Source organism: Alosa sapidissima, chromosome 2, assembly GCF_018492685.1.
Source record: "Alosa sapidissima isolate fAloSap1 chromosome 2, fAloSap1.pri, whole genome shotgun sequence".
NCBI classification, from domain to species: domain Eukaryota; kingdom Metazoa; phylum Chordata; class Actinopteri; order Clupeiformes; family Clupeidae; genus Alosa; species Alosa sapidissima.
Window position 1 is genome coordinate 22,289,636 of NC_055958.1, and position 16,044 is coordinate 22,305,679.

The 16,044-nt window shown below is 41.5% G+C and overlaps 2 protein-coding genes across 3 annotated transcripts in view; one reads left to right on the forward strand and one right to left on the reverse strand.

Moving 5' to 3' along the window:
• The first annotated feature begins 7,724 nt into the window (after positions 1 to 7,724).
• Positions 7,725 to 12,688, forward strand: dct (dopachrome tautomerase). The gene is made up of 8 exons (XM_042084150.1): positions 7,725 to 8,459; positions 8,779 to 9,078; positions 9,446 to 9,546; positions 10,609 to 10,775; positions 11,132 to 11,311; positions 11,503 to 11,638; positions 11,758 to 11,956; positions 12,221 to 12,688. Exons 1-8 carry the CDS (start codon positions 8,171 to 8,173, stop codon positions 12,391 to 12,393), a joined length of 1,545 nt encoding a protein of 514 aa, XP_041940084.1. The 5' UTR covers positions 7,725 to 8,170; the 3' UTR covers positions 12,394 to 12,688.
• gpc6b (glypican 6b) overlaps positions 12,668 to 16,044 on the reverse strand; it is a 57,717-nt gene continuing 54,340 nt past the window's right edge. For both annotated transcript variants that reach the window (XM_042084149.1, XM_042084147.1), the window contains one exon: positions 12,668 to 16,007. In XM_042084149.1, the coding sequence (XP_041940083.1) occupies positions 15,796 to 16,007 (212 nt within the window). In that variant the 3' untranslated portion in view covers positions 12,668 to 15,795. The remainder of the gene's footprint in view (positions 16,008 to 16,044) is intronic.

Below are 16,044 nucleotides of genomic sequence, written 5' to 3' on the forward strand. Positions count from 1 at the left end.
CAGACACACACTGAAGGTGAGCACCCCCCACCACTCCCACTCTCTCCATGAAGGCAGTGGCGTGAACAGCATTGTGTCCAGTAATCCGCCATCTCTCCTCCCCTCTGAGCAGAGAGAGAGAGAGAGAGAGAGAGAGAGAGAGAGAGAGAGAGAGAGAGAGAGAGAGAGAGCGTCCTCAGCTTTGGGCTGTCCCTTAAATCCTGACTTTGGCAGGACTGGGTGCGGACTCTGCGGAGCATTGTCGCCCTCTCAAGCTGTACACTTGACAGTGTAGAAAAACATGGCTGCCAAGTCTGGTGTAGATTGCTGTGTTAGGGGTTGGCGTTTGGGACACACTGCAATAGAAAAAAAAAATCAGGTTTGTCTGAGGTTCATATGCAGAAGTTCTGTAATTATGTAAGGGCATCGGAGTCAGGAGGTTGCTGTGTGGCAGCTGGCCTTAACAGAAATGGAGCCACTTGTTTTGTTCCTGTTCGGGGCTGCATAGGACCATGCATTGGGCTAGGAGGGGAAATACATGGACAGGCATAGAAAGAACAGAGTGAGACAAACAGAGAAAGAGAGCAAAGAGAGACAGAGAGAAAGAAAAAGAGTGTGAGAGAGAGAGAGAGACAGATAAAGAGAGAAACAAAAAGAGAAAGGGAGAGTGAGAGAGAGAGAGCAAGAGAGACAGATAAAGAGAGTAACAAAAAGAGAAAGAGGAGAGAGAGAGAGAGAGAGAGAGAGAGAGAGTATTCAGAGCACGACTCCCTGTGCTCATTGTCTGGCCCTTTAGATTTGAATGCGCTCCCTCGCTGTAGATGAGAAAAGGCTTTAGTGTGCGCATTGTCGCCTTTCTCAACTCTCTTTTTTATTTGCAATTAAATGCATTTCGAATTGAACAACTGCAGAGAAAGCAATTTTGATAAGGGGAAAATCCATTGCTTTTTAACCTTCATTGTTATAATTTTGCATTTTCCAGTGCATTTTGTTATGTGAATTGTACAATCAAAAACATATCTTCACAGTGAATTTACCACAGAAGTTTAATGGCTCCATATTGAAAATTAAATTGCACCTTAGAATTCATTTAAGGCTGCTTCTAAAAGAGGCTTTTTCATTTCAGTGTTTCCTCTTGTGGCCCTGTTGAGTGTGCGGCTGAATACTGTCATACACAGAGCTCTACTGTACAGATAGTGACATTGTGCCAGTGTTGAGGTCTCTGTGCTTTGCTGCTCAATTCCCATATGAGATGTGTCCATTAGAATTAATGTCAGCTGGCCAATTCCTCAAAAAAAGTACTCTCTCTCAGTATTGTGTTTGCTTTGTGTGCAAAGCGTCGCCCTGCAATGAGCAATCTCCTCCTCAAGCTATGCATTTTTGAAGGATTTGAACACTGTAAATAGCTCCAAAACCTCTCTTACAAGGTTTACCCCCGGAGCACTTTGTAACTTATCAGGGCCGCCTTGTGCCTTCTCTAATGCTGGCATTATGCTGAAATGTAAATTGGTAAGCTGCAGGAGCGGTGGGCGGGAATCGCTGAAGAGAGGACTCCAGAGAACGCTCTGGCCCATATTCGCGGTTCAGCGTGGGGAAAATAGTCCTGCACGCCGAGGCCAGCTAATCGACAATACTCAACAGCACACAGCGTCATCATAATTACAGGGGGATTGTTCCTGCTTTGACAGATCCCCCTGTATCTCTATGGCAGAGGAACAGAAGATTTGGGAGGGGGGGGGGGTAACTTATTTGAACAGGATTGGTGCGGATAGCAAAGAGCATCATCACATTAAGCACATAATACTCTTAGCCTCTTTAATGCAACTTTAATGTATTCTGATTGAAAAGTGCCCAAGGTCTTTTTGTATTACTAATTTCCATCTCTAATGGTACAAGGGACAGATTAGTAATGAGGACGGGGCTGTGACAGCATCTAATAAGCATTGTAGGTAGCCTGTATCAACTCTGTGTTGCTAATTATGGATAACATCTGTATTAAGTTGAATGCATGTTGACCTCTAATGACATTTTATCTCACTGAAATGTTTGTCATGCTTTTTGCCCTTGAATTGACACTACAATTCAAAGATAGTATCAGTGAAATCTTCTGAAAAATAACTGACCCGAAGCACTTTCTCAGATGAACAATTAATCACATTTTTCAGTCATTAATTAAAATGGCATGGCAAATTAAGACTCCAGGATATGTGTAGTTTCTCCTCGGAATGTTCATTTAAGGATAGATGCATTTCTGCATGAATAAATGAAGACTATAAATAATGAAGATTCCATTGCATCAACTAACACAGATACATATTGAGAAATGTGTGAAGATTCACATAATATATTTTTCATGATGGCAGATGCTGTGATCTAGGTCCATCGCTATGCCATCAGCATTGCCTCAACTGCATCAACTCACAGGTGGCAAATCATTATGAGATCATTCAAGGTTACTGATATGTTAACTTCAGGCAAGCAGTGAGGTTATTTTCAAAACAACACTGCCCTCTACGTACCACACAAAAGTACTGAATATGTGGAATGCTGCGGGAAACTTGTGGGAAACCCTTAAAACTGAGGTAAGTTAGGTTCAGAAGCGCTTGTCACACACAGCACAAATATATCTGTCAGTCTGTTACCATGTTTTCCTGAATATAAACACAAACACATGTACTGGAGGCACCCATTAGTGATTCTAGAACACAAAGGAGGCAGGCCAGACCCAGAACCAGGCCTGTCTGGGCTCATCCTTTTAGTTTTTACATATTCAAGCTCCTGGCCAAAATGAAAATCTGAAGAGCTCTCAATTACCTTCTGAAAAGGTCCTTTCTCCCGTCCCCAACACATTACATTCAGCAAATTGTGTTCAGAGTGCAACAAGCACACCGGCCTCCATTCACGCAGCTATTAAGAGAATGGATGCATTTTGCCATCACCATAATAATGACCTGATCATTTCACATATTAAGCATCACCTTCATCGACAGTGTCTCTTTGAAATGCTATTAACAGGGAACTCTCATTCTGAGCACTTCAAAGGCTAAACACTTTCCCTGCATGTGTCACACTCAATTCACTAGGAAGTTTCCATTTTTATAAAACAATACCACCTCCACTTGCTCTGCCACTAAGCACTCTCCAGTGGACTGGCCAGTATTGTCCACAGACAAAGACGCGAGGAGAGTTCTACGGGCATATTCCACGCTGGTGCAATTAGTGGCTCAAAAATTAACAGCACTCAAATAGACCCAGAGAATGTCCAAGCTCTCTCCACACAACGGAAGAGCACAAGTAAATAAAGCCCTGTAGTAAACAGAGCATAACCACAATTTACACAAAACAAAATCTGTTGTTAAAAAACTATTGTGGACTGCACATTTTAATGTCCAAAAAACCACAAGTGAACTCATTATTTTCTTATATCATAGGTGAAGGAACAATCATCACTAAACATGAAATATGAGCAATTGGCCCACAATTGGTCAAGCCACTCATACTTCTAACTAGGCTGAGATAATGTCTTCAAAAAACGGAATGTCTGATGCATTTGAACAGACCTGAAGAGAAAAGGTCTGGCATACTGCTTCTCCCTTTAGAAAATATTATTCACACTAAATTATCTTTGTACAGATTTGTGCCAATGTAAACATTTTATACTGCAGATATATTCTGATATTCAGTACTATGTCATATAGCTCTTCGGCAACACTTTATAATAAGGTGCCATGATAAATGGCAAACTAGTCATTGCCTAACCCTTTGATAATATTTGTAAATTGTTACTAAAATATCTATTTGGCACAAGTTAATAGTTACTGGTGTAAGAAATGCAATTAAATTGTGTTTGTAAAGATGTAAAGCTGTGTAGAGATTGTGTGTGAGTGTTGGGGGTGGTGGGTGTTTGGATTGTGGGGGCAATAAAGACAGAAAACTAACGTGTGCCAAATAGATATTTTAGTAACAATTTACAAATATTAACAAAGGGTTAGGTAATGACTAGTTTGCTATTTATTATGGCACCTTATTATAAAGTGTTGCCGGCTCTTCTCTATCAGTGCCATTAGGGAGTCACCGCCTGCTCTCTAGCTCCATCATGTGGTCCTTCAGGGGAGAGCAATGATCAGGGGTTGTGTAACCCAACACCTTTGTTTCCCACAATGATATGTTAGTATCGCAATATTTAGTGTTAATTTACTAAAGTTAAGTTACTAAGTTAATTAGTAATAATTACTCAATACCACAAAACATACTTTGATATCATGTGCTTTAACACAACATATAATTAAAGTCTAATGAAATGATGTCAGTATTTTTGTTTGGTGCAATCTACAGACAAATATGTTCTATGCAATCAAATATGATATTGCTAAAATAGTGTGGCTTTGTAGAGTTGTTTTGGCCAAATGGTCCATTGTTGTCAAAGTTGCCAGCATCTTCAAATGTCTCAGTTTAATCTCCTGTAGCTCAGACGATTATTCAACTAGCAGACAACAACACAGAACTTTCAACAAATGTACAAAATAATTGAACTCATTTTGATTAAAAATGGAAAGTAAAGTTAAAATGGACATACACAATATGGACATATGTCATATGGACACAACGTATGATTGTTTTAAAATTGAATATACCTTTTTAAAATATGTCTTAAATCTATAATATAGCACAATGTTCAATGTTATAGTTGAAAACTTCAAATCTTATAGACTATACTGGTGTATTGTGTTGGTGTAAATGGGTGTGGGAGCCAGCTGGCTGGCTGACTTTATAAGTGGCCACATGACTCATCATACCATACATGCTCATGTGTGGTGAGCACGCTGACATCAGAGATGGCCTCCGTAAGCTGCTCGGCTCTGCATCCTGGCCCTCCAGGCACCACAGCACATCCACAGCCCTCATGCTCACACAAAAGACTTTTGTTTCTCAGACGAGATTCTCGGAGGACAGTTGATTTATCATTTTAGTTTGATAGCTAGCTTAAAGAAAACCAATAGTTTAGCAGTAGTTTAACCCTTAAAGGTGTAGGTTTTTGAACGTTCTAAGTTCCGCAACAATTGAAGGTTCTAAAATTCTATGTTGAATTCAATGAACCCAGATATTCTTTAGAACGTTCATTTCTCAACATTTCTCCTTTAAGGTTTAATAGTGTCCTACCAGTGTCAGTCAAAGTGCCCTGAGCTCAGTGAGTGCTGTACCTTGTGAGTGCTCGGTCCAGTGACCCCGGGAGTCACATGGCTGACCTCCAGTGTGCTGTAAACACTACTCATGGGCACACATGCCTCAGGCTCCCAGGCTACAGCACTCTGACGCATTCACACACACCCATCTCATCCCCATCATCCCCCATCTGTAAGATGTTCAGGAACAGTAATGTTGTGTTTGCTGTTAAACTATTCTAACCTGCACTGGTCCAAATGAAATTGGTCTTGGCTTGGCACCATGGGCACAATCCCTTTATGGGGTTTAAGCCTCTTCTCCTCAAACTTTCCTCTACATTCCACATTTAGGCCTTTGGTCGGAATTATGAAGACTTTGTATTGTACTCATAAGTTGGTCAACACACAAGAGAGTGCAAACTTAAGGGCCAAGAATACTGACCCAACTATTCAAAAAACAAAGCCAAGCAACTTGGAACAAAACAAAAAAAGGGAAAAAAATAAACAAATGCATATTTTGTACCATCTGCCAATTTCATTTTGGACATATTTGTATACATGTATTAGTGAACATATCGGGCTCTATCTTGCACTCCAGCGCAATTGACTTTGTATACTCGCGCTTTTGTCTTTCCTATTTTGCAGTCAGAGCATATTGGAATTTTCCCTCCACAGGTACATGCTCCTTGTTGGTGCCGCCCCCCCAATCCCAATCCTCCCCCACCTTTCTTATGCAGCCCTTGCCACTTAATCTACTAAACCCCTCTTCTACTGCACTTTTTACCCCCCCCCCCCCATAAATGCACAAATAGGCTGACACCAGACATAATTTCACTGCATTTCTTACTTCCAGTAACTATATGCATGTGACAATAAACTTCCTTGTATCCTTGTATCCTTGTACATGTGCGCCCATGGGGACGTTTAAGCGAAAAGAGGGGGCGTGTTCCGGCGCAAACGGTCCCTGTTTATATTTTGCAGTTTCAGAAAACAATTCCGCCACAGACCAGGAACCTCCTGGTCTAAAGTCAGTGGCGCATATTCAGATGCTATTGTAAGGGTGCATGCACGGCCACAGGCCTGCAGGAATGAATGCTATGCACACCCGACCGACACCCTGTGCACAGATGGAAACATTCGAATAATATGATAATATTTGTCCGTTTCCTGGTTTTGTTCGTGCATTGGTCAACTAAAAATTTAGTAGCCTATATAGTAGGCCTACATCTATATGGAATATCTTTACAACAACAATGCCTAATTACGACCTATTAATTTGAACAACTTTATACAGCCCTATAAAGGCTAAAGTTACCTTTAGTTTTGTTCCAATTTACCGTTGTGTATGGCTTTCAAGGAACCGTATGTAAGAAATGTATTTCAATTAATCATAAAATGGCCCTGATATGTCACTAGACATTAAGAAATCATGTTCATTTCAAATACTTATATCACTGACAACAGCAGTCCGGCCAGGATATTGTCTTTTAAAAAGTGAAGTTGCAGCCCTCAACTGATGTTTTCATGTTGTGTTTTGGCCTGGTGCGTCACCCTGCACCTATCTACTAATCACAAAGTCAGTGTTTTGGCATCCGGGGTTGCCAGCTCTGCCAGTTAGAGGGGAGGGGAAGGGGATACACCGCTCTACAGTAATTGAAAGTGATTGTAGTACCAGTTTTGGCCACAATCTTACATACAGTTCCTTTAAACATTGCTTTAACATCAGCCTATAAGCATTATTCCAGCTGCGCTAAGGTTTTGACAAGCACCACAATTTTGGCTACCTTGTTGTAGCCCATCTGAAATAACTCCAAGCTTTGCTATATTCCCTCCATCCTTTCGTTGTTTTCAAAAAACGTTTTATATCCATGATGGCCTTGAAGTCTTGAGTTTGTGAATTAGCTTAAATCAGCTTATTATGTGCTGTTAACCAGCAACCATAGATAGTAAAAGAAAGCAGCAAGTAGCCTTGGCTACAATTTCTGTTGTTGCTGCATCCATCCATTGTTATTCTCTCACCTGCTCAAACAAAAGTTGTGCGTGCATTAAGTTGATGATAACGTGTTTACAAACTATACTTTACATAAAATATTGTAAATAGCCTACTGTCATGCAGTTACTGTGCAGAGTTGGAAAGTTAGGTCAACTTGGAAACTGTTTCTCGTTGTTGAGTTGCCTGATGGTAAGGTACAGCCGTAGCTTACACCTGCAGGAGCGCTTGCTTGGGCGCCTGTGTTGCGCAATGCACTTTGCTCCTCTCATATGACGCAGTTCCCATTTCTCCAAACCATACATAATTACAAGCACAAATATGGATGTGAAAAAATAGGTATAAATCCAGCGTACACATTTCCACAAATCACGGATGTGTTGATGACATAAATTAGGAAATATTAGAGGACTTAATATGAGACTGGAGAGGAGAGCTTATCTGACAGAAGATCTGCATTGTCTATAGTGAGGTAATGTTAGATTACATTGCAAAAATATCACCATGCATTCATAGCCTCGTGATTCAGTGAGAGTGATCCCAAAACATCGGAAAGTGACATTTCTGTATCACATTTTGTCAAGAGGAAAAATCAATAGCAAACTGTTCCCAACTGACTATAGCGCTGTGAACCATGTACACTGTACATGTATAACGTGACATAATAGCTATAAGAGGGTTCAGAAGTTGCCTGGAGACAGAGGTAGGGAGCCTTTCCCTCCTGGGGGCCTGGAGGCCTTGACTGGGTGTATGGCTCAGCACTGTCAGGTGATTAGCACAAGACCACGGGCTTAATCCCTCCAAACGGCACTCCGTCAGAACATAAAATACTGTGGGCAGGGCCACAGTCTCAGACTTTAACAGTGCCGCTCGCATCTCCACCATCACTGTGGACAATTTTAAGAACACACTCGATTCCACACTTGTTTAGGGTGGCTAATGAGCCAGATCGCCGAGGCGCGAGAGTGTGCAAATTGATTGTTAGCGGAGGGAGAGGACAGCCGTGGGTGGAGAGAGAGAGAGAGAGAGAGAGAGAGCCATGCGGGCCGTTCTGTTGCTGTGTGTGGTGTGTGTATGGAGCCGGCCGGGGTTTGTGGGAGCTCAGTTCCCCAGGGCTTGCTGCACTGTGGAGGGGATCGTCTCCAAGCAGTGCTGCCCGGCGCTGGGCTCTAATCCAGCCAACATGTGTGGGACTTTATCTGGACGAGGAAACTGCTCCGATGTCAGAGTGGATACCAAGCCTTGGGGTGGACCTTACAGACTGAGAAATGTGGATGATAGAGAGAGATGGCCAACAAAATTTTTCAATCGTACCTGCCGGTGCAATGGTGAGTCTGTGGCATACGTTAGTATTCTCCTTTGCTTTTTATCAGTGTCAGTGTTTCATTTCTTGTGTCTCTGTGAGTCTCCTTGTGATGAAGAATTGTGATGAAAAATTCATTACGTATTTCAGTTCATGGTGCTTAGGTGTCAAATAGATAGATAGATAGATAGATACTTTATTGATCCTCAAGGGGAAATTCAAGATGTGAACACAAATACAAATACAAATACAAATGAATGTGTGGCATCTACTATAGTGTTACTCAGCTATAGAGGTCACTGTGTATGATAAAATAAAGTATGTTTCACCATTCTCCAACACAGGTAACTTTGCGGGCTATAACTGTGGGGAGTGTAAGTTCGGCTGGATGGGGCCTAACTGTGACCAGATGAAGCCCCGTGTGGTGCGGAGGGACATCCACTCTCTGACCCCTGCTGAGCTGCAGGTCTTCCTGGACGTGCTGGATCGGGCCAAGACCACCACACACCCCGACTATGTCATCGCCACCCAGCACTGGCTGGGTATACTGGGGCCCAATGGCACCGAGCCCCAGTTTGCGGATATCTCCATTTATGACTTCTTTGTCTGGCAGCATTATTACTCGGTCAGAGACACTCTACTAGGTACAGTACATAATGTGTAAGCCTATTTGAAATAAGCCTATTAAAAATCGGACAAAGCAGCTGAATTAAGAAATCCATTTTATTCATGTGATTGTTTCCCAATGGGAGTTCTGTATGAGAACTTCATTTAATGCTTGTGGCGGAGCCAACTTATTTGCTATGCTTGTGGCGTTAATCCGTCTAAATCTTGCAGCTGCAACGCAGATATGCATCACAATAGAAAGTATAGTGCATTTGTGGATAACTGTAGTTAAGCTTTCGTAATAGACATTAACTTGTGTTTATGATTAAAGTTGTTCTAATTGTAATTGTAATTTTACTGTATAACTATTTAAATATACGTCAATACTTTCCTTTGTGCTTGCAGGACCAGGACGACCATTCAAAGCCATCGATTTCTCCCACAAAGGCCCTGCCTTCATCACCTGGCACAGGTATCACCTCCTCAGCCTGGAGAGGGAACTACAAGTAAGACAAGTATCTCTTCAGCCTCATTTTCTGAAGCCTTAACACATAGAACCCAACCGGTAACACTTTATAATAACTACACACAACACAATTCATCATTTATTAAGCCTTTGTTATTTATTAGTTAATGGTTTGTTCATCATTAGTAATTTCTTGTTCATACATAATTCATCATCAGTAAAGCATTTGTTCACACAGTTATAAATGGTTTGTTCATAGTAAATAAGCCTATATCTAAAATATGTTTATTGTTAATACTTAATAAATGATGCAATAATATGTTTTCGATGAAGTAATATTTCCATTATTTAACAGTTGTTACATACACATGCACTAAAGATTAGTTAGGGTGAGGATACATATTTTATAAACCACTTCCTAATACTATATTTCATGATTAACTCAGGAGTTACAAGTGGTTAATTAAGGATATTTTGTGAGCTCACCTAAAGTGAAGATATTTTATGCCTTGCAACACATTTACAAATTAGTTATAAAGTTTACATTTGATTAATACTTTATTTATGAGAATTAACATAGGAACAATGCTTTACAAATGATGAACAAAGCATTTTGTAATAGTTTGCAACTGGATTATAATGGGGAAATAATTTCATTTATAAGTGGTTGTTTCATTATTTATTAAGTATAAATCATGTACTTACAAACATATTTTTTGATAGGCTTATTTACTATGAACAAACCATTTATAACTGTGTGAACAAATGCTTTACTGATGATAAATTATGTATGAACAAAAAATTACTAATGATGAACAAACCATTAACTAATAAGTAACAAAGGCTTAATAAATTATGAATTGTATGTAGTTATTATAAAGTGTGATCATCCAACCTTTTCAAAACAATGTTTCAATACAGCTATTTCAATGCTTGGCGATATTAGACAACAGAAAAAAAACAATCCATTAAAACAGATAGGAAATCCCCTTGTAATTATCACCATCATCACAATCAACTGTGTCGTTCTCATCATCAGTTCCACAGTCACATGTCCAGCTGCTGAGTATAAACAGGATTATTTCCTCTCTCTCTTCATTAGAAACTGACAGGGAATGAAAACTTTGCCGTCCCATTCTGGAACTTTGCCACTGGGAAGAAAGAATGTGATGTGTGCACAGACTCTCTCCTGGGGGGACGCGATCCTAACGACCCCTCCCTCATCAGCCCCAACTCCAGATTCGCCAGATGGGGAGTGGTCTGTAACAGGTCTGTAAGAGACGTGACCTTGAAGCCACTAATGCCACTAATGTCACATAATTTTCACCATTGAAAAGGGTCAGGTCCACACAAGTAACTCAAACATACCGTACATCAGTATTTAGACAGTGTATCAAATAAATACACTTACATATCTGTGTTATGACACCACGTGCTGAATGCTTTAATCAATAGCACATAAAGCTTGGTAGTTCACATTCAAGATGTAAATGACAATAGGATGGTCATTCTTCGCTCTGGGTTTTCCCTCGTATATTCTGATTGCATGTTCATCCATGGTGACCTACCTTGGCAACGCTAGTGGCACTTTTTACGGTCAGTGACACTGTGTTCCTGTATGGCAGCCTGGATGACTACAACCGGCTGGTCACTCTCTGCAACGGCACCAACGAGGGCCCCCTGAGGAGAGGAGTGATGGAGCGGACCAACCTGACCCTGCCCACCATGACCGACGTCAGGAGCTGCCTCCGGCTTAGGGACTTTGACAGCCCCCCCTTCTTCACCAACTCCACATTCAGCTTCAGGTGGACTTCTAGTCACGTTCCCAGCACATACACACACACACACACACACACACACACACACACACACACACACACACACACACCACCTCTGTGGTGTCTGATGGTTGCATAATCAGATTGTCATTCCTGCTTTTGTGGAATGTTTGTCCTGCACAGCTACATTAATCTCCTTTGTTCCCTGCTCATTAAAGGAATGCTCTGGAGGGCTATGACATGCCTGACGGAGAGCTGGACAGCTCAGTAGCCAATCTGCACAACCTGGTCCACTCCTTCCTCAATGGAACCAGCAGCCTGTCCCATTCTGCTGCTAATGACCCTATCTTCCTGGTACTGAAACCCATTACAACAAAAGAAACAGATGCACAGGAATCAGATCACATCAGGTCTACAAGTTAATGTTCAAACTGCCTGTCCTCTTATTTCTGTCCCTGCCCTGTACTCTGCAGCTGCTCCATGCGTTCACCGACGCCATATTTGATGAATGGATGAGGAAGTTCCCAAGAAACTCCAGCTACCCTGATGAGATGGCACCTATTGGGCACAACAGGCATTACAACATGGTGCCATTCTTCCCCCCGGTCACCAATGAGGAAATCTACGTGGCCTCAGCAGACCTGGGCTACTCCTATGCTGTGGAACTGGAGGGTAAAACTTTCTTCCCTTTTTCAAGAGTACAAATCTACATTGAGTCCCATTTAAGGGTGAATGTATCATGTTAAAGTAATGTCATGCTATATGGTTAGCTAGCAAATGTTAAAAATATAGAGTGAACATATGCACAGACACATCAAATAATCAATCCAATTTATAACAGCTTCCATATGAAGACAATGACATTTGAGGATTAAAAAGAGAGGTGTAAACCTAAGCGAAGGCTGTGTGGTGTGTGTGTGTGTGTCCCGTGCTCAGATGCGGAGGGCACGCCGGTGGTGGTGCTGGGCTCTGCCCTGGGCGGAGTGTTCCTGGGCCTGCTGCTGCTGCTGCTGCTGCTCGGCCTCTACGTCCAGCAGCGGAGGAAGAGAGGCTTTGAGCCCCTCATCCAGGCCCAGTTCACCAACAAGAAATACACCGAGGAGGCATGAGGCCTGCGGCCACCAAAAGGCTCAGACAAGCACCTTGCACAACATGTAAACATCAGTCTGGGAGGGCTCCTGTAAGGATGTTATGTTGTAATCAGATTTCACAGTCTCAGAAAGCTCACCACTTTCTTACTCTAAGATCCCTGCTGGGATTCCTTTACAGATGTACTGTATGTGATTAAATGTATCTCTTCTGATATACTTGAAAATACATGTTATTCAGAAATGCTTTCTTCTAAATCAGCACATTTGCCTTATAATGATAAGAAAGCGGACACATTTTGAAACATATTTATTTGCAAGAAAGAGTTACAAAACCCAAAATGCAAACCATTTAAATGTTTTACAAACATTGTAAGGCATATTTTGTTAGTACGTTCTGTGTGTCATGTCGGGAATCATTTTTGTTATTGGGACTATCTTCCAGTTATCTCACATAATTTTCTTTGACAAATGTATGTGTGCTTTGGAGCCAAATCTACTTTATATGAAACACCACTGTGTGACTAACTAAAAGCCAAGTTGCTGTGAACACGTTTAACATCTAAAGTAATTTTGAATTTTTGAACACTGTGATGACTTGAGCTATTTAGCTGCTCAATCCATTCAACCACTAACTCAATGACATAGAGTAAATCCCAAATATTATAATCAAGTCTGGGGATTAGAAAAGCAATAACACTGTTGTCAGAGACCTTGTCAGACCTATGTCTTATTGCACAGAAATATTCTTAGATGTCCTTTTGTATAGATTTTACTAATACTTTATGGAATGAAATTCATTTCACAAATTCAGTACATCTGCATAAATTTAGATACATCAAATGTCTTGTCATTTTGCATTTTTTTCCATAAATACATTTATAAATATAAATTGATGACCTGTGTATTTCTTGGGGTTGTAAAATCATTCTCGCTAAGTGACCTAGCAACATACATCGTATTAGTTTTTAAATGCTCAACATCCCATTACTTTTTAAGTGCAACTCCAGAGCCTATCAGAAGAACTCACACCCACCATCTTGTGATGAATGACCAACCTGGCCAAAAGGGGGCCTATTCAAATGACATTTCTGGTCTCAATTCACCTCTGTAGCCATTGCCTCTAACAGGACTATGATGTAGTGTTCAAGATATTAAATGTAGATTCAGGAAATTAAAACATTCAGGAAATATGGATGGAACATTGCAACAATGCACTGTTTTATGGGATTAATAGCTTCCCAATCCCAGTGGATTATTACCATTTGAGCTATTTCCTGTTTTCATGGGTTGTGAGTTTACTAATTATGTTATATTCAACAATGTATGTCACACTAATGTGATCCTCAATGGATTCCATCCCCGAAGCCTTGTGACTATCCATTAATTTGCAGATAATTACATTCACTGAATGTGAGTACTTAATGGCATACCAAGACAATGAATGTAACATAATAAGCCTCGAAATATATCAACAACAATGTTGAGGTATAAGGCAGAACAAACTCTGACTTCTGAATGCCTCGGGTACATTTTGGACAGGAAGTGTTGATAAGTGGACACCACAGCGAGTTTGTTGGCTTTGATTTGAAAACAGTCCTCGGCCGCTGTGGCAGACGACGTCAGGGCTTTTCAGCAGCCTGTCACACTCAGCTGCTCTCCCTGCGTGGCTGAAAGGTCTCACTGGAGCATTCAAGCCTCTCTGCCTCTTCCAAATTCCCATTTCACAGGCCACTGTGGCCGCCTTTCAGCCTGCCTTTCTCAAGTGGGGGAGCGCAGCAGCTTTAGAGATAAACCTCTGGTCACCATTTCCCTGCAAGTCTCCACAGCTTAACGCATCCTCCCTGTTCTTAGCTCCTATACTAACGTGCGCTCGACCACACGCACACACACACACACACACACACACACACACACACACACACACACACACACAGGAAAACATGCTTTCACACTTATACAAACAAAGATTAACATAGACATATCTCATGCACACAGCATGTGCATACCCTGACGTCTTGCTAAGGTTGTTAGTTGGGGGCTATTTGTTGTGTCATCCAAATAGAATCCAAAATACATCTTACATCTTGATATGTCTAATCCTTATTGTCTCACATTCCAAACGCTGTAAAGAGAATAATCATTTGAATGAGAAAATTAAGATACCAACCTAAATATATATATATTCTTTAAGGTCTCCCTCATGTGTGAAATGAAATCTATATTGTTGTCTAAAGGTATTTTTTGAGAGCATTTCATTATGTAACTACATATGACTTCTGTAACTAAATGAAACCTCAATGGGCAGAACTGTATTCCTGGGATTGATAATGCTGAATTTCAGAAAGAGTGAACTCTTCCCCTGGTTTAGTTCAGCAGCTTGTTTATAAACACCCTGCCATTGTTTCCTCTGAGCACGCTCAGTGTGGGGGCTGTGAGAAGACTGCGGGGAGCACTGGAATGGAATCTGGAGAAACACAAGACTGAGCAGGCCGGAGTATCAGTAGCTCCCAATGTTTGCCATCTCTGATAAAGGCTAATCACATGGGTGTCACAGCAGTACAGCTGGAGGAGCCACAGAGTAGAACAGGATGTTCAGAACAGGATGGAGTCAGTGGGAGTAAGACCAAGAACAGGCATCCGGATCTGTACTTCAGTCTAGATCCTACACATTTCTAACTCTCTAATTCTCGCACAATTAATAGCATTTGATGTTGGGGGAAATCTATAAAAATCCCATGTATATAATGATATATATATATATATATATATATATGCAAAACGTGACATCTTTTCTGGTAGAAAAAAATTCAATCACTCTACATCACTGTCCTTGACCTCCCAGAACATACATTTCAAGTGGTAATATCTGAATACAATCAAGTGGTGGGACCCATACTGAATACTGAATACTGGACACTGCATCACTGTAGCAAGAAGCTATCCCATAGAAATGACCACAGTGTTGAAGTGTATCTCACTACCCATTTTCAGCAAAAGTCCTACTTAAGATACAAAGAAAAGGAAAAGGTATTTAAAAAAAAAATAGCATTACACACAAAAGTAAGTATGAGAGGACCTCTATCATGTTGTGGAACACCGGGCGTGTCCATCTGCTTGGAGAAGGCTGACTCATGTCATGGCGCTGAACACGCTCTTTGGGAAAGCTGAGGGGAGGTGGGCCAAAACTGACCGCCCCCACTTCACACTTCTCACACACGTCCAGGTAAGAAGACCAAACACAAGTCTTAGTAGCAGATTGCATACAAAAAACAGCATAGAAAAACTGCAGTCTGTCATGTATATATATATATATATATTTATGTATGTGTGTGTGTGTGTGTGGGGGGGGGGGGGGGGGGCTGTGTATTATAGTATTATGTGCATGTCTGTGTGTATGAATGTGGGGCTGCTCTCCTGGCACTATCTCCAGTGGCTGTGCAGTGCGAGTGCTGAGAGGGAGAGGAGGAGGAGAAGGAGGGTTAAGGAGGAGTGTGTGTGTGCGGAGGAAGAGGAAGAGTGATCCTCGCCCCGGTCCGCCTCCACCACCGGCCCCTCCGTCTGGACGGGCTCCTTCTCCGTCACACACGGCTCAAGGCATCCACTCCCACTGCCCGAGCCACTGCCCTCATCACCTACACAATAGAGCAAACATACACACACACACACACA

What these genes read in the sequence shown, in the direction of transcription:
- dct (XM_042084150.1), top strand. Translation starts at nt 8,171, where the DNA reads ATGCGGGCCGTTCTGTTGCTGTGTGTGGTGTGTGTATGGAGCCGGCCG. An exon ending in TGGGGAGTGGTCTGTAACAG is followed by an intron (nt 10,776 to 11,131) that starts GTCTGTAAGAGA and finishes CCTGTATGGCAG; the next exon opens with CCTGGATGACTACAACCGGC. An exon ending in CTAATGACCCTATCTTCCTG is followed by an intron (nt 11,639 to 11,757) that starts GTACTGAAACCC and finishes TGTACTCTGCAG; the next exon opens with CTGCTCCATGCGTTCACCGA.